The 22,435-nt window shown below is 52.1% G+C and overlaps 1 protein-coding gene across 4 annotated transcripts in view; it reads right to left on the bottom strand.

The window, feature by feature from the left end:
- ARNT2 (aryl hydrocarbon receptor nuclear translocator 2) overlaps nt 1-22,435 on the bottom strand; it is a 195,872-nt gene that overhangs the window by 126,128 nt on the left and 47,309 nt on the right. For 3 of the 4 annotated variants that reach the window (XM_060005327.1, XM_060005328.1, XM_060005329.1), the window contains exons 2-4: nt 21,124-21,238; nt 13,978-14,025; nt 1,077-1,290 (exon numbers count right to left, since the gene is read on the bottom strand). In XM_060005327.1, coding sequence (XP_059861310.1) covers nt 1,077-1,290; nt 13,978-14,025; nt 21,124-21,238 — 377 coding nt within the window. The remainder of the gene's footprint in view (nt 1-1,076; nt 1,291-13,977; nt 14,026-21,123; nt 21,239-22,435) is intronic. The other variant, XM_060005330.1, reaches the window with a different exon arrangement.

Below are 22,435 nucleotides of genomic sequence, written 5' to 3'. Positions count from 1 at the left end.
TTCCTCCAAGGCTCTGTGCTCACTGGTCTGCTCGTGTCGAATCCCTTCCTCTCCCGTTTCTGTGCATCTTCTGGGGCTCCTTCACAGCCTGCCAGGGCCAGCTCTCTCCCGAGAAGCCCCCGACGAGACCTAACACTTCCTACCTGCATCCCCGACAGCACATCACTTCTCTTTCCCCTGCCTGCACCATATACAAAGTGCTCTCAAGTCCATCATCTCCTTTATCCTGCAGTACCCCTCAGAGTCAGGAAGGCAGAGAGCTCATGTTCATCCACAGGTGAGCAAACAGAAGCTGAGGGCATCTGATGATCTGCGCTACTACTGACCAGCATGGAGAAGAACCATGGCCCAGAACACAGGCCTTCCAGCGCAGGGAACGGTCAAGTTACAAAATACTTCCCACTGACCATTTCCTGGGTTTGCTCTTCCCAACTATGCAGCTCCTAGTACAGCTGTTAAATACATGGTTTTGGGGTCTGACCAACCTGTGTCAACTCCTGGCCCCGCCACTGAGCAGGGGACTGACGCTCTCTAAGCCTCCAGTCCACTTGCTCATCTCTAAAGCAGGGATGAATTACAGAGGCTTCCTCCTCGGGCTAGAATAAGGATTGAATGAAATCCTGCACAGAAAGATCTGACTTTGACCCCGGCTCAGGGCAGAGGCCTAAGTGCTGGCTGTTAGGATCCTTGCCACTATGATTGTTGTGACGGCTACCAAAACGTTGATCGCCATCATGATCACCACCGCTATTCTACCACAGAAGAACTGTGGTTTTGCTTGGCTTTTTCCTATATTAGCATGCTAAGCACAATGTCTTTTTTTTGAGTGATGCCTTATTAAGGTACATGGGAAATTTAAAAAGCAGAGGACGCAAAATCAGACAAACACCCCTGGAAGAGCGTTTCCTAGTGAAGAATGGAAATAAAATCCCCTGGTTTCGTCCCTACCTCAGCCTTTAACCCTGTTTCCCCACGTAGCTTATTTCATCTTGGCGATGCTGTCAATCATTCTCTCCCCTTCCAATGATGCCATTACCGGGGAAGAAAAGCACGCAGGCGAGGGACGAACGGGGTACCTGCTCCGTCAGGAACGAAGGCTTGTAGGCGCCGTCTGTGGACTTGTTCCCGGTGCCCCGCATGGACTTCATGTGCGAGACGGCCATGCGCAGGATGGTGAGCTTGTCTGGCTTCCGGGCCAGCGCGCTGCACGTGGGGACCATGTCAGAGAGCTCGGTGATGTACTGCGTCATCTTGTTCCGCCGCCTCCTTTCAATCTCACTGTGGTTCTCTCTTCCCGAAAGCACGAGATCAGGGGAGGGGGAAAGAGAAGGATCAGACTGGGGGTTACTGTCTGACGGTGTAAAACGGCACGTACATCGTTAATGCCAAGTCATCAAAAGACTAGCTCGTAATGGCTAATTCAGTGGCTTTGAACACATCTTGGGCAGAGCAGCTCCCCGACACATTAGCAAGTTTCTTTCTCGGGGGGTGGGGTGGGGACAGGCTTCTACAGATGCCTCAGACTCACCTCTAAATATGTACTCAAAGCTTTCCACTGATCCCATGTACCTAAGTACTTCTTAATAAGCATAAAGAATGAAGACATTATCCTTCAGGCATCAAAGTGAACTCAACATGCTTTCCACGTGCACCCACGGATCTGTACATGCTACGTGTGCGCGCACACACACACGTGCACACACACCGCATGTAGTTACCGTCTGCTCAAATACGTGGTTTACTTTGACCCGCAGTGAGAAACATGTCTAGCCTTGCCATTCTTGGTGTCACTGAACAGCCACGCCACAGACCTACGTCACATCGAGTTGTGAACAAGCCTTCGCACTATGTGCTGCACATCTTCTGCAGCTTAGTAACAGAACAGGTGCATCCCGCTCACTAAACAATGGAGAGCCAATTAAAAAGCCCAGCACTGCCAGGAATTCTGAGAGCAACCCTCGCTGACGTGTTAAGATGCTAAACTAGCAAAAGGGATGATAGCATGTTTCTGTCTCGAGATTATCACCTCTAGGCTTGAAAGGGAGTGACAGCCAACCCAGTTCAACGACACTGAGACAAAGCTGTCACCTTGGATAAAAGAACTGTCTAAAAGTACATCACACGTCCGTTGTAGGATTTAGGGTTTCACAGGTGCTCAGAGTATGAGGGTGACACTAAGCAAGAAAGGAAGCACCCCAGGCAAGGCTGCCTCACACACTGCATGTATCCATGGGGCTTCGCACCCCACCCTCCCAGGCTGGGAGCAGACGCCAGGCAGGCCTGATCACAGGCAGGGGTCACGTGAACACCACAAACCAAGGGGGAGGAGCTAAGCCGGGCGGCCCGGTGAGCACCTTCTATACAAAAAGCACTGAGCCGGCGCACAAGGGGGAGGGGACGAAGGAACCAGGGAATGCCCCGCTCCTATCCTAAAGCAGCTAAGTACCAGTTAGGATGGTAAAACATCACCTTGCATAGTAGAAATGAAGGCAGGATGGGATTAAATGCTCCCAGAGGCACATGGAAAGTAAAGACCCCAGGAGAGAATAAGAGAGGAGAGGGGGAGGTGCTCCTGGAAGGGCTGGGGGAGGAGCTGGGAGGGAGCAGGTAAAGGGGGCGTATTCTGGGGGGAGAATCAGCAGGATCAAAGAAAGGGCTGGAATTGGGATGCAGCCTCTGTGGGCAGGAGCAGACAGGCCTGGGTGCAGGGGCGGTCCTGGGGCTTGGAGGAGAGGGCCGAGCAACCAGGAGCGTGAGAAGCTGGGCTGGTAACAGGGCCTGGGTCTCCCACGCCCCTCAGCGGGCTGCTGGGGAGAGGTTCGGAGGTGGGTGAGTCCTGCGGGGAGGCAGAAGGAGAGGGCAGCTGAGGCCAGCAAGGGGACTCCTGGGGCAAGGTCTCCCCTCCTGCCCATAGTGAGGGCCCTTGGCAGCGGACTAGGGAGCACAGGAAACAGCCGGAGGCAGCCCAAGCACCCCTGCTGCACGGGGCAAGGGAGGATGCCCGCTGTTCGGGAGAAACGGCTCTCGGCTCTCAGGTTCCTGGGCGGGGGCTCGTATACTGTGGAGAGAGTAAAGACAACCAAGCAGAGGGGGTCCATCACAGAGACGGGGCAGTGGGGAGAAGGGGGCAATTGGTCAGGGGACTCCTGTGTGCCCCAGTCTTCATCACCATCACCCACTTGTGCCCTCCACACACACCTGTCACAGGTGGCCTGGAGCCGCTGGCCCACTGTGCACTGTACACCGGGAGGGCCTGGGTGAGCTCGCTCGGGGGCGTGCTCTCCACCCTGCCAGCCTGCACCTCATCGAGGCAGACAGGAGCGGAGACGGTGTGCAGAGAACGCTGCCTGGGACTGCTGAAGGGTGTCTCGGACAGAAACTCTGGCCACGCAGGAACAGTACATTACGATGCGGGATGCACATCCCTGCCGGGGGGCCCTGGACATGCTTCCCCGTATCTCCTGCTCAGAGACACTCCCGAACCCTAACTTGCTCCTACGGCTTGCCGTCTAAGTTCCACCTCCTCAGCTTGATTTTTAGGACCCCCCCTGCACCCCACGTCGGGGCCCACCCACTTTTCCGCCCTGTGTTCCAGCAGGCGCTCAGCTCCTTTACTCGCCTCATAGCACAGGAATGCGCTGTCCCCTCTTCCTCACCTTCAGGGCAGCCCACAGTGAAGTGCTTCTTCCCCTCACACTCGGTCTGCGTCAGATCTTTTCTAAATACCTGCCGGTTCTCTTCTACCTTCTCCCGGCCCACGCCCACCGGCTGGTACCACTTCTCGCCCCCTCAACTCGGTGCCACCAGCCTCCGCAGTCTGGTCACCTCTTTCATCTCATCGCCCTCAGTTCAGTCTGCGTGCTGTGACTGGGTGGATATTTCTAAAGACGCAAACCCAGCTCTTCCCTTTCCAGCCCTTCAGTGATGCCCCAGACCCACAGGGCCAAGTCCAAGCCCCTGGCTAGCTACCACAGCAACCGCGCCAAGACTGGACCAGGGCACGCCTGCTTCTGATCCTATTTCCAAAAGAGCCACAGACCATCTCGCCTTGTAAACATCTGGGGGGAAGAGTCTTTGTGAAGTTCTTAAACATGGATCTAAAGCAATTTCATCCCTGCACTGGATAAACCCAACTCGTGACATCAGGTGCTTGACGGAGACGCGAGGGCAACTGTTTAAAACCGACTGTATTGACTGACCAGTGCAGAAAATGCTCCAATCGTTTCACGAAATAAGACTGAGTTATCAACAGAAGGTCAAAATGACGAAGAGCTGCCAGTTACCTAGCAACAAGATAAATGAGTGTAGCTACGGAATCTATTAAAATACGTATATGTCTATTCATATACATGTATGTATATATAGGTCCGTTTTGAAAGATCACGGAGGCAAGAAACAGGAAAAACACCCTCTTGGGAAAACAGAAGGAAGTGTCCCCAGGACCCAGGCCACATCCTTCACAGGGTGTGGGCCGATGCGGGGTCTGCTTGGAGGAGCTGCAGGGGCAGCCTGTGCCCTTGGCATCTGAGTTTCGTGTGCCCCACGTGCAGCATCAATAAAGCAATGAGCCCCTCTGTACGTGGGCATGGGGCAAGGGCTCTGCAGCAGTGACAGCTGAGGATGCAGGCACAGCCGTCGGCTATAACACCTCTGCTGGGACAAGAGGGCCCCCAGCCTGGCCCAGGAACACGGTTGCAGAAACTAAGGGCAAGAAAGAGGAAGTGCAGCTGCACGCTGCCTGGGGTTTCTCTTCCAACTTGGCTCCCAAGGCTGACCTCCTAAGGGTAATCGGAGCAGTGAGATACACGTCCATCCTGATTAAATACAAAATAGGGCTGCTTTGGAAATCTCAATAAAGATCTTCCTTCAACTCCGCGGATGGCAGCTGAGTCTCCCATCTCTGGTGGGAAGGGAACGACAGACCTGCACAGGCAGACGGACAGGACAGCTCCACGCCGGGGCCAGGTCTCCCGGTCACCACAGACCCGAGACACCCGGGACACCTCAGGGTCTGAGCGCTGGGGGCGGGCAGGCAGGACAGACGCTGACAGACCAGCAGAGGCAACAGAGAGTGGGCAGGCAAAGACACAGCCCCTGTGCACAGCGAGTCCCCCACATACAAACCTTCAAGTTTCGAACTTTCAAAGACGCGAACGTGCATCTGATTCCAGCGAGGAACCAGAACCTGTGCCATCCACGTCAGGCGTGAGTGACATCGCAGCTCGTCCTCCGTCTCCTGTTGCTGACGATCCTTCAGCTCTAGCATCTCCCACCTCCTCGCCCTCCTCCAGTCAGTAACTCTTCTTGCCTGTTCACTCCATGCCAGCCCCTGGATGCCAGCTGTTGTACTGTGCTACTGTACTTTTCAAGGTACCGTATTGTTAAGAGTCAAAATGTTTTCTTTATTTTTTGTGTTTGTCTTTTATGTATTATTTGTGTGATAAGTATTATAAACCTATTCCAGTACAGTACTAGAGAGTCGACTGTGTTAGTTGGGGACCTAGGCTAACTCTGCTGGACTTACGAACAAACAGGACTTACAACAAAAGTCCCGAGAAACCTCCAGGAACCCGAGGGCCCCAAGACCCTGCGTGCCCCTTAGGCAGGCCTGGCTGAGAGGAGCGTGTGGTAAACCTAAGTCCTCCAGCTGCCTCTCTTTGCTCTTGTCACCAGCTGTGAGCCCTGGGGGTGGCAGACAGCCTGACACCATCAGGGACACGACCAGCTCCCTCTCGGCCTGGTCACCCACACGGCCAGGTCCCAAACCTGAGAAGTCAGTGCTGACACCCACCCCCCGCCATTGCCAGCTTAGTAGCTCCACAGGTGACAGGACTGTTGGTAGAGCAGCCCTGCTCCAGGTGGGACCAGGGCCACGTTCCTCTATGACACCCCAGCTTCCACCGCCACCTCCTGACACACGCGCTGCTCTCCAGGCCACCATGGTCTCAACAACAGACCAGCAGGAAACAAGCAAAACGCCTCTTCTGTCCACTTGGATACACACGGCCAAGCAGCAGGAAAGGTCTGATTCGGTAAAGGTCTTCAGCACTTCTCACGCGAAAGAAGCATCCGTCCCCTCCAGCCGGGGGGAGTCAGACTGTGGGAGGAGACCCTTTGCAGAGGTGCAGACCATCTGTCCTTCGGGACTGGGATGGGGAACCATCCTGACCATGGGGGGAGGATTTGGGGGGGCGTTCCAGATTTTGGGGGGTTTCCACACGAGTCCTTGCTGGCTGACAGCAGCCTCAGGCTCAGACTGGCCCTGGCTCCTCCTCCCTGACACCAGGAGGGAGACTGTATCTTGCAAGCTTTCAGGGAACACCCTTCCTGTCCTGCCCAGCCCTTCCTGGGTGGCAGGGCAGGGCACCGTGAGAGCCATGAAGGCCCGAGGAGGGCATTTTGGGCAGCCCCACGGTGACGCTGGTCACAGGCCCTGCGGAGGGGACCCACAGAGGCATGTCCAGCGAGGCAGTTTCCCTGGGCTCCAAGGCTTCTGCAGAAGGAGCAAAAGATGCTTCCTCCTTGGGAAGGAGGCAGGAACCCCGCCCCCAGGAGCCATCCACGGCATGGTTTTCTGCAAAGCAGCTGCAAGATACCCCGGTGTTTAGGCCGAAGATAAGGCTCACCCAAGACACAGGGAGATGGAGTCTGAGAAAGCCCAGGTCCTGCAAAGAGGAGGCCCAGGCCCAGTCTCTGATCACCCCCATTCCGGTGGGATCACTTCCCCCACAGCCTCCCAAGGCCTCTCCCACTGGTCACTGCTCTGGTCCTCAGGACCGCCCTTTGTGGAAGACGACCCTGAGCTCAGAGAGGTACTGACGTCCCAGGATTTGAACTAGGCTCCTCAGGAGAGCGCTGACTGGTCCCAGCCTCAGAGCTGGAACAGCCGGGGAGACTGACAGGCAAAGATACCTAAGGCTCTATGGGGAAGAAAAGGCCTGGCGGCTTCTAGAGAGACACAGCTCAGGACTACTTACGACTCCAGAAACGATTTCCTCCCCTTCTCCACAAAGTCTGGGGTTATCCAGGTACTGTCATTGCAAATCTAGGTTAGTCTCTGCAGGAGAAAAGCGGGAGGAGCTGGGGTTGCTGAGCAAGGAAAGAAGGGCATCAAAACTGAAGTCAGTGGCACGAGAGCCCAACATCTACGAAGGGGTGACTGGTCCAGATGGGCCTGAGGGCAGAGGGTTGGCTCCACCTGAAAGGAGTTCATCCCAAAGCGTTCTAACTCCAATCCTAACCCCAACCCACTGAAACGACAAGAAGGTCTCAAGCTAAACCCCCCAGTAATTTGGTTGCTCATGGGCTACACCATGCCAGGTTCTACCCAACTTCTCTGCCAGACTTCACTGGTTCATAAGAGCTAAGGCTGTCGAAGCCACTATGGAGAACAATATAGAGGTTCCTCAGAAAACTAAAAATAGAGCTACCACCGAACCCAGCCATCCCACACCTGGACATATACCCAGAGAAAACCATAATTCGAAAGGACGCATGCACCCCAACGTTTACTGTGGCGCTATTAGGGCATGGAAACAACCTAAATGTCCATCGACAGAGGAATGGAGAAAGAAGATGTGCTACCTATATACAATGGAATATTACTCAGCCATAAAAAAGAACGACATGATGCCATCTGCAACAACATGGATGGTCTACAGATTGTCATACTGAGTGAAATAAGTCAGAAAGAGAAAAACAAATATCGTATAATATTGCTTATAAGTGGAATCTAGAAAAAAGGTACAGACGAACTTATTTGCAAAGCAGAAATAGAGACACAGAAGTAGAGAACAAACTATGGACACCAAGGGGGAAAGCGGGGGTGGGACAAATTGGGAGATGGGGATTGACATATACACACTACTATGTATAAAATAGATAACTAATGAGAACCTGCTGTATAGCACAGGGAACTCTACTCAATGCTCTGTGATGACCTAAATGGGAAGGAAATCTAAAAAGGAGGGGATATATGTATACATGTGACTGATTCACTTTGCTGTACAGCAGAAACTAATACAACATTGTAAAGCAACTACACTCCAACTAAAAAAAAAAAGAAAGGAAGAAAAGAAAATCACAGTCCAGAAAAAAAAGAACGAAGGCTGTTGAGGCAAGGAGAATGTTTGGGAAGGTTGGCAGTGCTCACCTTGGGTGTTTACTCGGCAGTGTCAGAAGGCTCAGCTGAATCTCTCCCTGCTCTAAACGGAGTCCACACGGCCAATCCAGGGTGTCCCCCACAAGGTTACTGATAAGATGAAGTCCAACAGAAAAGGGCAATCCAGGCTTCCCTGGTGGCGCAGTGGTTAAGAATCCGCCTGCCAATGTGGGGGACACGGGTTCGAGCCCTGGTCCGGGAAGATCCCACATGCCGCGGAGAAACTAAGACCCTAAGCCGCAACTACTGAGCCTGTGCTCTAAAGCCCATGTGCCGCATCTACTGAAGCCCCCGCGCTCTAGTGGCCGTGCCCCGCAACAAGAGAAGCCACCGCAATCAGGGGTCTGTGCACTGCAACGAAGAGTAGGCCCCGCTCGCTGCAAACAGAGGAAGCCCGTGCGCAGCAACGAAGACCCAATACAGCCCCAAATAATAAATAAATAAGTAGAAAAAAAAAAAAAAAAGGCAATCCTTGCTCCTTCCCAGCTGCCCTCTCTGCATCAGAAGCACTTTGAGCATCTTCCCACCTCGAAACAAAATGCTCAGCTCTCTCAGCTAAGATGGACAGACTGAGAATTCTGGGACATGACAATCTTTTTCTTTTTCTGCCAGGAAAGATCTCTGCAGGACAAGCCCACGTTGCATAGTTTTCCCTTATCAATGGGGTTTTGATATCAGAGCTCTAAATAAAACAGGGTGGTAGATTCCCAGGGAAAGATTAAACTAAAACATCATCGCAACCCACAGAGCCAGGAAACAAAATGCCCACAAGCGTAAATACTGCACAAAACCAAGAGGAAAATATCAAAATGGGTGTGATGAAAAAGGAAAAGTCAATTCTGTGGAAACTTTCCTAGCGTGGGCAGCTTTACTTTTAGATAATGTCAGAGGTTCACTGGCAAAAACCCTACAAAAAAATATAAGGACTCCTGGACTGCTGCAATTGGGTGACACTGTGTCCCCAGGGAACAGCTGAGAGTCACACAGATGATGGATGGAACCTCGGGAAGGTCAATTGGAGCCGGTCCTCGAAGGGTGAAGGGTGAAGGGTGGAAGAGAGACTAATAAAATTCATCAACGAGGTCTTTTAGTTCCAGGTTTGTAGATGGTCCCATGCACTATAGTAGAATTCACAGTAACAGATGTGAGAACTCCCTGCGAGATCTCCTGGGTCTTCTGAGAAAGGGTGCAGAATGAGTGTGAACATGGTTGATAGCACGTAGCGACAAAAATGAAGGGTTTGGGAGTGAACACTTGGTTGTTCCTAAGATATAAACCCAACATTTAAAAAGATCTCTAGTTTTCATGTTTCCACTCTTCTGTTTTAATGAACATTACACACATACACGTACACGTGTATGTACATATATGTAAGTCACACGGAGAGCATGGTGTGTAAAGTTGACTCTCTTGATGACAGCTCTGGGATGCCAGCTGTCCTGTGTATGAAACAGTATTCAAGACGCCACTGAGGGACTTCCCTGGCGATCCAGTGGTTAAGACTCCGCACTACTAATGCAGGGGGCGCGGGTTCGATCCCTGGTCAGGGAACTAAGATCTCGCATGCCGCTCAGCGCAGCCAAAATGAAAAAAACAAAGAAACAACAACAAAAAAGAATTAAAAAAAAAAAAAAAAAGGACGCCACTGAGCCCAGCTGCAGGCACAAGAGGAGATTTTGGGACTCACTAGATTATCCACCAAGGGGGCATTAAAGTAGGAAGAACCCTGAGCCGCTCAGCATGATGGAAGAGCTCTGGCCTCTCCTCGAGTGTAGGGATGCTGGATCTGCTGGGCAGGATTTGCGAGCGCCTCCCAGGGAGACCAGGGCTGTCCGCGAGGGGACGGGGTCAGGGAGGGGCTCACGCTGGCCTCCCCGAAGGCGGGTCCAGCCCCACTCACCCCCCCCCCCCCGGGAGATTCATCTTCGGAGAAACACTTCCTGGTGTATAATCAGTTTTCCCAGAGATGGAGAGCTCAACCCCAACTGATGGCAGGAGGATGACTTGGCAACTGGAATTCCCAGAGGCGTGAGGTGAAGCCCAGCCTGGGAAGGAAGGCCGGCTCCGAACGCCCACTCCCCTGACGCTCCCACATACCTGTCTCGACCACCCTCCAGGCTCCTTGTCACCGTCCCCACCAGCCACCCAGGCGACAGCGGGGACCTGCACCAGCCCGCCCGGCTGTACCACCTTCCGCGTCCCCCTTCTTCTCCAGCAGCCATCCCCCCACCCCTGAGCCTCGGCCAACCTCTCCCAGAGCTGCGACTCCCCACTTCGTGAACACACCCGCTGCTTCTCCAGCTCCCTCAGATTCCCACAAAAGCAGAAGGTTCTTCGTTCATCTGCAGTGGGCAGAGGCTTACAGGTGTGCCTGAGAGGGAAGTCTGGGATGCCCCAGGTTGAATTCCAACGAGGCTAATGGAGGAAACGGAGGTAAAAACGTTAGACCCCGACTGAAATTGCAGACCACGAACGTGGGGTGGCACGAGCTGTATTCCAGTCTACTCCCCTCCATGTTCTCCCAGGTCATCAACCCTCCCTTCTCTCTGCTCCTGGCCTTTCTTCCTTCTGCAGCTGGACCTGTAGCTTGACCTCTTCAACGGCCCTCTCATCAACATCAACCACCTTGCTGACCCCGCCCCCCTGCTGGACCCCCCGGGCCTGAGTGCACAGGCCGTCTGCATCCCCCGGCATCCAACCAGCTGGGCGCTACTGGGGGAAAACCGCACGCTAACACAGTGTGCTAGGGTGTGGGGTCTACGGTACAGTTCGTACATCTCTTCCACCCAGGCATCCCAAACTTCTCTCTCAGGCGCACCATTAAGCCTCTGCCCCTGACAGCACACGGCCTCTGCTTAACCAGAGAGGAGGAACCATCAGAATGAACCCCTCAACTCTCCGGACACCCAGCAGCATCACACTCAGCTGCACTTGCAGCTCCTCCTCTCTGCGGCCAAGGATGGGTCGTCCCCCTGCTGGGCTTGGAGCTATCCCTCCCCTTCCCCACTCCCTTGACCCATCTCTCCCCAACCCCACTCCAGAACCTTCCAAATCCCCGGTTATACTCACTCTTCCCCCTCCCCGTGGACATGTGCTCATGGTCCCTTCCCATCCTTAAGAGTGGTCTCCCTCCCCAAGCCCCAAATGCCCTCTTCCTTTTTTATCCACATCCAAGCTGCTCAACGAGCTGTCTCCCCCAGGCTTCAATTCTGCATCCCCCAGTACGATCCTCCGCCCCTGCAGACTGGCTTCTGCCCACCAGGTTGCCCGTAACTTTGTGTGGGAGGTGGGAAGCATCCGGGGTCAGCAGAGCCCTGTCCTGCGTCCCACAGCCCCCAGAGCGGCATGAACCGGTGTGGAAAGGAGGGCTGAGGCCTGGGGATGGTGCAGCGGCCCTCAGGGCATTTCTGGCCCTGGAACACACGTGTGTGCGCATGTGCGCGTGCATATGTGTGTACCTGTGTGCAGCGGCTGGGTACACACACGCACATGTGCACGTGTGTGCATGTGTGTGGTTAGGTGGCTGTGGGCAGCTTCATGGCTACTACCTTGTTCTTCCTGAGACCTGCTGTGATCAGGCAGGAACCAAACCCAATTGATTTACCTCCTATGTGGCTGTGACCGCATTTCCCATATCCGAAACTGAGACACGACGTCTGACGAGAGGCCGGACGTTTGAGTTGGGACCACCCTTGAGAAGCCCTGGGAAAGCTGGCTGCACACACAGCAGGGGGACAGAAATCACAGCCTAGCACCCTGGCCCGATTCTGAGACAGCAAATTCTGCTGGTGAGATGCCCGCATCTCAGCCACCCTCTCTGGCAGGGCCTCGCCCAAGGGCTCCCTAGGCTGATTGTAAGCACAGGAGCGGGAAACAGAAGTGGCCCCGAGGCAGGCCATGCCCGCCACCGGCAGGAGACGGCCTGCAGCAGTCTCTCCGACCCTCTCCTGGACAGCTGCCAGAACAGCTCGCAAAGCGGAGGGCGGGTAGCCTCAGTCGCCTCCCCAGCTGGGAGCAGCTCAGATGCCCCCTCCGGCTGACAGGTCCATCAACTCTCCGACGGTCACACACTGAAGTGGGCCCAGGCTTCCGCGGGTACCAGTGTATGTTGGAAGCATGTCCCATCGTTCCCTCTTATTTTCCATGTGCAGGGGAAAGGATACGGTTCCCAGAAGCCTAGGTTTGAACCCTGACTATGTACAACCTGACTCACTGGCGGGCTTACAAGACAGTTTCAGAGTCTAGGGTTTCTGTTTCCTCCTGATGGGACCTCAAACAATGAGCTCTCTGTGTCCCTGCACTGTTATTTCATCACTGACACTGATCTTCCATGTCAAACAAACGTCACTCCTCGTCTCTCTTCCTCCCTCTGTTCTGAGACCCAGGAACCATCATTTCCTGAGGTCAACAAGCGATGGAATGTTATCTCAAGGGGAATTCTGATCCAAGAAACCACAGGTCATTGTTTCCTTGTAAAGGGAGGCTGTGTAAGGCGAGCGCAAACTAGGCTGGGGAGATGTGGGCCCTCATTTCCGAGGCTAGCTCTCTTTTCGGGAACAAAGCACTCCCTGCTATTAAAACTTATCCTAAGAAATGGGTGGACATCTAAGCTGGGGTTCTGTCTGCACCAAGGGAAAACGAATACACGCTTTTGTTGTTGAAACTCGTGTCTTGATTTGATTAGAAACTCCGGGGTCATTCGAGGTCAAAGCGTGCTCCACCTTCCCTGTCCTTCTCACCCAAGCGGAGCGGAGAGGATGGAAGGCAAAGTTCTCGGGGAGGAAAGCGTCTCAAGTGACAAGACTTTCTATGGACTTGGAGATGCCAGGAAGCCCAGGAACAGGAACGAGACGCATGTTCCTCTTGGATTTGGGGAAGGGGTGCTCAATCCACACCCACAACACGGGTAAAAGGTAGCCAACCAAAAGTAACTGCATGGGGATGAGCAAACTGGCGGAGGCCATGGGTCCGGGGCTCAATACGGACATCATTCTGCTAAAAACACTTATAAAATAACCGAGGTTGTCAATCCAAACTGTGGACTGTGCGTACCGGAGAAAGGTACCCGTAACCTGGGGTACGTTTTCAAACGCATCAACCACCAGGAATTAGGAGTGCTTTGATGGGGCAGCGGGGGAGGAATGTCAAGGCAGGCCCTTCCATAAGTAAACTGGGTACAGATGGGCATTTTGCTAAGACTGATCTTTGCCCTTTTCTCCGTGTTGCCAAACTTCCTCCCGTAACTTGAACAAGATAATAAAGAAAAAAAAAGCCACGGGGCTGGGCCGGCCTTGCCCTTCAGGTATGCAGTACATCTACCACCACCGGCTCCCACGGGCCAGTATCCTTCTGTGAGGCGGTCTGTTCTCAGGACAGCCCCACAGAGCCTAGTTAGAGATGCTGTCCTGTGGCCAGTGGGCGATACAGCTCTTAGGAACGTAAGGTCCAGTTTTATATCCTACATCCAGAACAGGGCCACCCAGGTTTCTTATATTCCTCCTTATTTTCCACGGTAGAAAAAGAGGCTTTATCTTGACTGTTTTTCTAAACTTGAACTCTTGGTCTGTCTTTTAAAAAAGAATCCATTGAAACGGGCAGTCAGTATTTAATTCAAAAAGCCAAAAGAGCTAATAATTCGTTACTTAACTTTTGATCATCCAGGCTGGGGTTGGCAGGTTTGCTAATAGTTACCTGTGCCCGGACCAGAGGCAATGGCTTTCTTTCAATGACGAAAGACATTTAAACCCCTGTTGGTCCCAATGAGGTGATAAATGGTCTTGGCTTCTTTAAATCTAGGGAACATAAAGTAAACTCACCTTGAAAATTTGCTGGGACCTTCTCCATCTTCATCGTCAAAGTCCATTCTGAAAAGTCAAGATCACGAGTGAGCATTCATTATACGTAGGACATTTAACTGGACCCATGAGCCGGTGTCGCACACAGGGGGTTTTATTTGGTCAGATTGCTCTCCAACAATCCCAACCCTTGGCAGTGCAAAAAACAGTATCTCTACACGGTCATCGTACAGGTTTGAGACAAGAAAGGGCAAAATGAAAGGTCTACAGCACCAGTGCCATTAATTATATGATTGGGGACTTCTGCAAAAGTGCTGGAATATCAACTCGAACCCTTCTAGAACCCTATACAGGCTGCCAGTGGGTTGCTCAGGCTGTGCTGGAAAAGTCAAACACCCCTTATCTCCCACCACCTTTGGGGATACCTGCTCCCCTCCATATCATTTATTCCACAGGGAGACTTCCTTCTTTAAATTATTTTGTGGTATATTAAAAGACTGAGAAAAGCCCAAGAGGGTTTCAAAAACAGGAAGTTTTAAGGGCAATGAAGGGATTATGAGGGAAACATATACTACTGGTTGTGCCATGTGAGGACTTGGCTGGCGTGGATGAGTCAACATGGAAAGGGCATTTAAGGCCATTAGCCTATAAACTCCAGGTCCAAGTAAATGGGTGTGCGGGAGAAACAGTCGTTTGGGGCCCAAGCTACTCAAAGTGCCTGTCTGCTTACTGAAACTCACCCAATAAATACTCAAGATTCCCACTTCATTGGGCCTCTCCAAATACACATAAAACAAAAAGTTTTGATAGATATTTCTTTAACTGATATCCCAAACTCTCCTTCTCAAAAAACAAACAACAAAAAACAGTCCTCTCTAAGGTCAGTTAATTTTACTCCTGAAGATGTTAGAGCAGAGCAGGTACTTATTTAAGGTGTACCCAGAGTCTTCGGGAACAAAACAGAAATGGTACAGATGTCTTAGCTCTCCTGGACATTTGAGGGAGGTGGGATTCCTTGGGGGAAGAACGTCTCAGAGCCACTGCATGCCCCATCTTGTTCTCAGTGGAACCGAGGGACTAAGTGGGACAGTTTCCGTGGACCCCAAGCAGAAGGGAGGTCGGCCTGCCTGGTGGCCAACAGCTTGCCACCAGAGTGGTGGGTGTGCTCTAGGACCACAGCTGCATATGCCAGGGCTGCTGGCCTCACAGGGAACGCGATCTCCCCCTCAGCTCTCAGGGTCGGGGCCCCAGTGGGTAATGGGTGATGGGGGGAAGGCACAGGGCACCCGGGCCACCAGGAAATGGCCAGTTGCATAGGAAGAGCCACCACGGGACAAGCACGTGGGAGAGGCCCCTAATGAGATAAATCGTACTCTCTAGGCTTTGGGGTTACTTGGGGGACCTAGAGACTGTGATGACATAGGGCAAAGGAACACTGTCTTCTTTAAAATGGTATCACATGTTTATTTTTGGACTGTTTTATGTGCAGTGTGGCCAGAGTTCTAATCTGAGTTGAACTGATGGGATCCCCTGCCAGTTTGGAATCCCTGATTTCCAGGCACCAGGGCTTGCGCTGGCTGCTTGGAATAAAAGAACAAAAGGCATTACATAACCGGGAGAGATGACAGCGATGTTAACAAAAATACTTCTGCACAAAGAGGAGGGAAGACCGGGAAGAAAAGTGATAAGAAAGGGAAAGTAGAGTTAAAACACCACTGGGAGAGACAGACATGCACCCCCCCTACAATGCAGACTGGGCTGCCGGGCACCAGACAGCAGCTGCAGAGTCACCTATGTTGTGGGAAAATGGTGGCTGAACGCACGACTTTCTAAATGAAGCAGAGTCATCAATATACTGCTTAGCTACTAAGCCATCACCTCACCTTTCCTGAAAAATCACGTCTGGGAGATAGCACCAAAAATCCTACTCCCAGAGCCTCTGGGCCTCTGCAGAGCTACAGAACCACACTGCCACCCAGTGTTCATCACGGGTAAGAGCGACTTTGCTGCAGACATGAAGGTTACTTAACACCCCTGGGCTGGCAAAAACAGACTAGTGTTAAGAAAAAGAACTCGCACTTTCAAAATTCTAATGGATTTATGCAAGCATTTAGCAAAACCTCAAGTGGGTGTGACATGTACAGTTATCTTTAAAATGCCTTTCAGGTCAAGTTGATACGAGCGTGATAATCTGGCTCCTGCAAGATACAATTGATTAAGTCAGCCTTCCCTCCTCAGGCTGCACGATCTTTGGGGTATTTAGGGAGACCAACTGTCCAGGTTTTCCCAGAATGTGGGGATCTGTGGAGGTACTGGGCTTCAGTGCTAAAACTGGGAAGGTCCTGGGCCAACCAGGACAGTTGGTCACCAGAGTTTTCATTAAGGACAGCTTGTCTCTTTACCTGAACCTCATGCAGCAGACGGATGGGGAAGCAAGCCATACGGTAAACGGTCCCAGTCTGGATCAGGTCAGCCCAGTTGAGCAGAGAGTGTAAGAGAGGGACGGCCAGGCTCTGGAGCTGGAGTTTTCTGAAGTCTACTGAAAACTCAGGAAGCAGGATTTGGCTATGAAAACTTAGGGACCACAAAACTGTGCCTTCCCACCTGTGTAAGCGTGTGATCACACGTGCGCTGCCATCACATCTAGGAATTTTGAAATGCATAATGTGGGCGTGAACTCAGGAGAGAAATCAGGACACAAACGACCGTTCAGATCCTCAGGGTAACTCACTTGACCCCAAAGCGGTCTCACTGCTCATCAGCCACACAGAAAACAATTCAACTTCTGAGGACAGAAGGATCTTTCGGAGGAGCGCTTGCCAAGACGCTGCCTTTGGGTCTTCTGCCACCAAGTCAAAGGCTCCACTTTAAATATGACTACAATAGCTGTGCTTTCCTTCTGCTGTAAAAACTCTGAGTCAATCATCCTGTATGTCTTTTATGTGTCTCTATTATAGTTAAGCATCTGGATAATAAGGGAGAGAAATCAAAACATGCCTTTTAAGTCCTATTGTATTCACTTTAAAGAATTTGGTACAATAAGTGGATGATCTAAGAGTCCTCAAAAGGTGGGCTGAGAATGCATTTTACCTCACTTTCCTGTTGCTGAGCATGGATTCTGACCTCGATAAAAAGCCGTGAAAAGCATTTCAAGCATTTCTGAGCCTGCAGCTAGTTACGAGTGAGTGCTGCAGACCTGCCTGACAGTGATTGCATAATAATAATAATGCATCGTCAAATATGAGTCAGCAAATCATTCACTTATGCTCTTATGAGAGAAGATGAGACGCTGTGCCAACAAGGCTGGTTCTAGAGTGCAGCAAATGAGCGACCCCAGGCCAGCGTGAAGTTGCTGCTGAAAAAAAGAGAAGTGACACGGGTGCGAGCCAACACCCTTCCTTCAGGGCCTGGGCCAGCTGACTGGGGCTACAGCAACACTACTGCAGAAATTTGAACCAAGCAAAACATCTGCTTATGTAATATGTCTTTTACTCAACCACATTCCAGCAGCCGTGGGGTTAGACTGCAGGCAGACGCTGGCCTACTGGCCGCACACAATTTGGAAATCGTTTCCCTCCAATGACGATATTTTAGAAGCCCAACATTTGCCTCCAGGGCAGCGGGAAGGGGCTGGTACACCCAGGGCCCTCCAGCCTCACCCTCCCTCCCCACCAAGGGCTGACTCTGGGGATGGGCACAGCCTGTCTAATGACAGCCACTTCCCCTGTCACTTGAAAAGCACCAAGTGTGCCCTGTGGATGCCCCCCCATGCCGTCCCACCGCCTCACTGGGATCAGGGAGTTCTCTACAAAAACGCAATCCAGGTGACTTGCTTCTGGTCACTTCTGCCACACATGTGGAATCACTTTTCAAAGAATCTGAAACTTCTGAACCTTCACCTTTGTCCCAACTGCTCGCAGAGCACGCTGCTTGCTAAGATGCTTACTGGGGGAGCCGTCAGGGGACAGGGAAAGAGCATTCATCAGAGGATCCACGGCGCTGGGCCAGGCATGTGGCTGGGGCATCCAAACCCCACGAGGGGTCACTTCTACTTGGCTCTAAAACACTAGGGCTGGGTGGTCATCCTGGGAATCTGGGACACGTCCCTCCACCGGAATCACCAGGTCAGAGCGGGAAGACCTAGGCAGGGAATAGGGGGCGGGAGGCAGGTCCTTACCTCTCCCAACCCCCCACTCCTTTGCTCTCTCCTTCTCCCCTTCCCTGCGTCTCCAGCTGTGCCCCACAGTCTCGGAGAGAAGGAGGAAGAGCACCGTGGCAGTGACGGGGGAGCGTGCATAAACGCGCCATGGTGCAGGGGTGGGCGCCGCAGTGGGGTGACCTGCCTTTTTTTTGGGGGGGGGTACGCGGGCCTCCCACCACCGTGGCCTCTCCCGTTGCGGAGCACAGGCTCTGGACGCGCAGGCTCAGCGGCCATGTCTCACGGGCCCAGCCGCTCCGCGGCATGTGGGATCCTCCCGGACCGGGGCACGAACCCGTGTCCCCTGCATCGGCAGGCGGACTCTCAACCACTGCGCCACCAGGGAAGCCCGGGGTGACCTGCTTTTTGATGAATGTGACTTTCGTCAGGACTGAGAGCGCAGGCTGCGGTCTGCGGGGCGTTATCACTGCTGTGGTTGTTCTACAACCGCGGTGGCCTCCATCACAGAATTTCAGCAAAACACGTAAAATACCAGATGTGAGAGTTACTATGGAAACTGCCCTCTAAAAATGGAGGTTTCTTTGCTGAGACGCAGAGGATACATCCCTTAGTCACAGGGTCTTAGCAGAAGGAAGCGCGGTTTGCCTGCTCTTCCTTCTGACGGGGAAAAGGAAGCAGGCGCACGGGCTCCAAAAATGAGGAGAATAAAGGACGAGCCCCCGAGGAGGTCGGCTCCTTGATGTGCCTTTCGGAGGCGCGGGCCCTCATCCTGCTGGTTGGGTAGCGTGCCAGCAGTTGCTGTTCGTCCCCTTGAATCCCTGGTTTCTTTGCTTGCTGTGGTGCTTCCTTGCTTCTAAGTGGAAGTGACCTCTGGGCTCTGTCTCAGTCCACCCCAGGTCCCCCTCCACCTCCAGTGTCACGCCGTGCATGTGTGACCTGGTAGGGAAAGGGGCAGCCTGGAGGACCTCTTCAGAAAGGAGACCGAGTCCACTGTCCGGTCATCAGCTCAGGCAGCAAGCAGATGTCAGGGTCTGGACGCCAGGAACTCGGAGGTCAAGGAGGGCAGGAGCCTCAGCTCGCCACAGCCCAGCCGTGAGCAAAGCGTAGGCCCAGCACACACCCTGCGGGAGGGGTGGCAGAGGCTCAGCGACGACTCCCTTGCACGGAGAGGGCTCCTTGTCCTGCAAATACTGGGCCCCAGCATCTCTGCCTGTCCTTGGCCCTGGCCCAGCCCACCTTCCTGCATCAAAGAGTCCTGTGCTACAGAGGTAGAGAACAAACGTATGGACACCAAGGCGGGGAAAGTGGTGGGGGGTGGTGGTGGTGGGATGAATTGGGAGATTGGGATTGACATGTATACACTAATATGTATAAAATGGGTAATTAATAAGAACCGGCTGTATAAAAAAATAAATAAAATAAAATTTAAAAAATTTTTAAAAAGTGTTAAATATACAGAAAAAAAAAAGAAACAAAAAGAGTCCTGTGCTTCCTCTTCTTAAAAAGGATTGGGCCAGCAATGAGGCTCTGTCCCCAGGGAATGGAAGTTAGCAAGCACAGACATTTAAAATAATTTTTAAAAGGCCTGGCATCTTAAAAAAAAATTCAGTAAGTTTATATGTTGACATCAAGTGCATTCTTTCAACAGCCCACACTCCACTGAGCTTAGCACCTAGCTAGCAAGGGTAGCTGGTTAAAAGAGGATGTCTGGGTTTGTAGTCAGCCCCAGGGCAGGCTGCTTCCTGCTCTAAAGCTGATCTCAGGAGTTCTGCCCCAGGTACCACACTGCTCCTGAGAGCTCTGCTGGTCCCGCTGGAAGGAACGCTGACCCTGGAGGGGAGCGAGCTGAATGGAGGGGAGCAAGCTGGGGAACCAGACTCCATTACCCTCTCACTAATCACCAAAATCTTAGCCCTTCTTTTAAAGACTACTACACACACAGTAGTCTTTTCACCATCTCAAACTATAACGCTGAAGGGGCTTTTTCATCCTACTCCATTCCATTCCAGGTCCTCATAACATACCTGCTCCCCCTCCCCCAGCCCCGTTTAAGAATCACACTGGTTTAAAAGCGACTCTTAGGTTTAAAATGATGGACCATTTTACAAATGAGCCTGGACCTTTGTCTTCCTGGGGAGACCTGGGTTATTGGCAATTGCATTAATAGGACAAATTGATTCTACTTCATGAAAGTATTTGTCTATCAAATATTTCATTCTATTTCAATGTCTATTCTATTTCATGAAAGTATTTGTCTATCAAATATTTGTCTCTCAAATATTTCATTGAAAATAAAATTGATTCAATGAAGGAAAGGGGTTGGTTGATATACAGAGTCTGAAAATGTCGGTTATGTTTTTCCTGCAGGGATCTGTGTGGGTTGATCGGTTTCGTAGATCTCTGCACAGCTACAGACACCATACATCATGAGTAGATGTCGTTTTGGGTTCCATCAGTTTAGGAATGATGGTCTTTCTGGTCCCACCAGAACTTAACACTGTTACCAACTTTACTGGCAGAGCAGGTTACGATGCAAGCCGCCCAGCCTTTAGGTGCTGGGCTAGAGCCAGTTTTTTGGAAAGGAATTCCTGCACACCACCTAGCAAAGATGGGTAGATGGAGCAAAGAACAGAGAGCACCAGAGGGATCTTTGCTGCCCACAGGGGCTGAAGCTCGACCTGCAGGGCTGCCCTCCGGCTGGTGGGCTGAGGCAGAGGGATGGGTAAGTCCCCTCCCTCAGAGAGATGGCCTGAGCAAAGCCCAGCAGGATCACAGAGCCACTCTCACCACAAGGACAAGCAAACAGAAGTCCCCAGCTGGGTGCCGAGGCCCAAAAACACTCAGAGGCAAATCACATGCATAGTTAGGAATCTTGCAAAATCTAAACAGGATGCAAACTGCTGAGCTTTGATTCTCCAGGAGGGGGAGAGACAATATTTTCCTAACAGGTCAAGAGTGTTGCTCAACATGTATTAAGCCCAATTCCTGGAACCACCGAGGTTGCTTACCCAGAACGCCGCTTTCCTCCGCGGGCGGGCATGGCCCCGGCCATCCTCACCTGTCCAGTGGCCGCCATGGGGGCGACGGGCAATGTCACCGATCCAGGGATGTCCGAAGCCATTTCTGCAATTCAGCAAAGATGAGAGGTTTTGTTAATGCCAGAAAAGTCCAAGAATAAGCAAGAAGCTTGTCCGGCAGACCAAAAGCACCACCTGGGAGGAGAATCCAGGGACCTGGGTCCTGGGCCCATCATTAGTCACGTGACGCAGCTGAGCCCTTCCCCTGTCTGGAAAAGGATATCCCTGGGCAGTATGCCCATACTTAGTTTAGGTGGTAAAAAAAGAGTTCGCGCAGCTAACTTAGCTTTCATAAAGAGCTCCTGTCTCCTGTCACCTGGAGGCGGGTAAGACGTTCAGGAATCCAGGCATGTGGCCAAAGCTTAAGGGGAAGGACCCCACTGCTGGTCCCAACTACTGGTAGCCCACATGGGGCCAACCCAGAGAACCAAAAGAGCCAATCCCCTGCAGCACCACCACTGATGCTCGGTCCTCACCCTGGGCATCTGTGTTCAAGCAGAAAGTCTTGTTCCCCTCTCTAGGTATGGGCTCAGAATCCCTGAATACAGAGCCCCGCCTGGCCCTCCATTCATGACGAGGACAGTGAGGTCCAGGGACCTTAAAAGCATCCCTTCGGGCTGCACGGTAAGCCAGTGACAACGGCTCTCCACAGCCAGGACTTTCTGGGAAGAAATGTTAATTTAAAGAATAAGTATGTCTTTGTTTTTCTCTTTCTGACTTACTTCACTCTGTATGACAGACTCTAGGTGTGGTACAAATGAACCTATTTGCGGGGCAGGAATAGAGACACAGGACACAGAGAACAGACATGTGGACACGGTGCGGGGAAGGGGAGGGGGGGATGAACTGGGAGACTAGGTTTGACAGAAATACACTACCATGTGTAAAATAGATAGCTAGTGGGAACCTGCTATAAAACACAGGAAGCTCAGCTCGGTGCTCTGTGATGACCTAGATGGGTGGGATGGCGGGGGTTGGGAGGGAGGTCCAAGAGGGAGGGGATAGATGTACACATAGAGCTGATTCACTTCATTGTACAACAGAAACCAACACAAGGTTGTAAAGCAACTATACTTCAGTTAAAAAAAGAACAGGTATGTCTGGCATTAGACGAGAGTACCTCTCCAGTACATCTTTATCATAATGTATTATTGCTTATAAGCTAGAAACTTTCAGAAGCTTGTTAAGACCAAGGTACACATCCCTAATGTCAAAGAAACCACAGTTAAAGAATTTCTCCTTC

Source organism: Delphinus delphis, chromosome 2 (assembly GCF_949987515.2).
Source record: "Delphinus delphis chromosome 2, mDelDel1.2, whole genome shotgun sequence".
NCBI classification, from domain to species: Eukaryota; Metazoa; Chordata; class Mammalia; order Artiodactyla; family Delphinidae; genus Delphinus; species Delphinus delphis.
The sequence above is the reverse complement of the archived record's forward strand: the minus strand, read 5'-3'. Positions and strand labels throughout refer to the sequence as shown.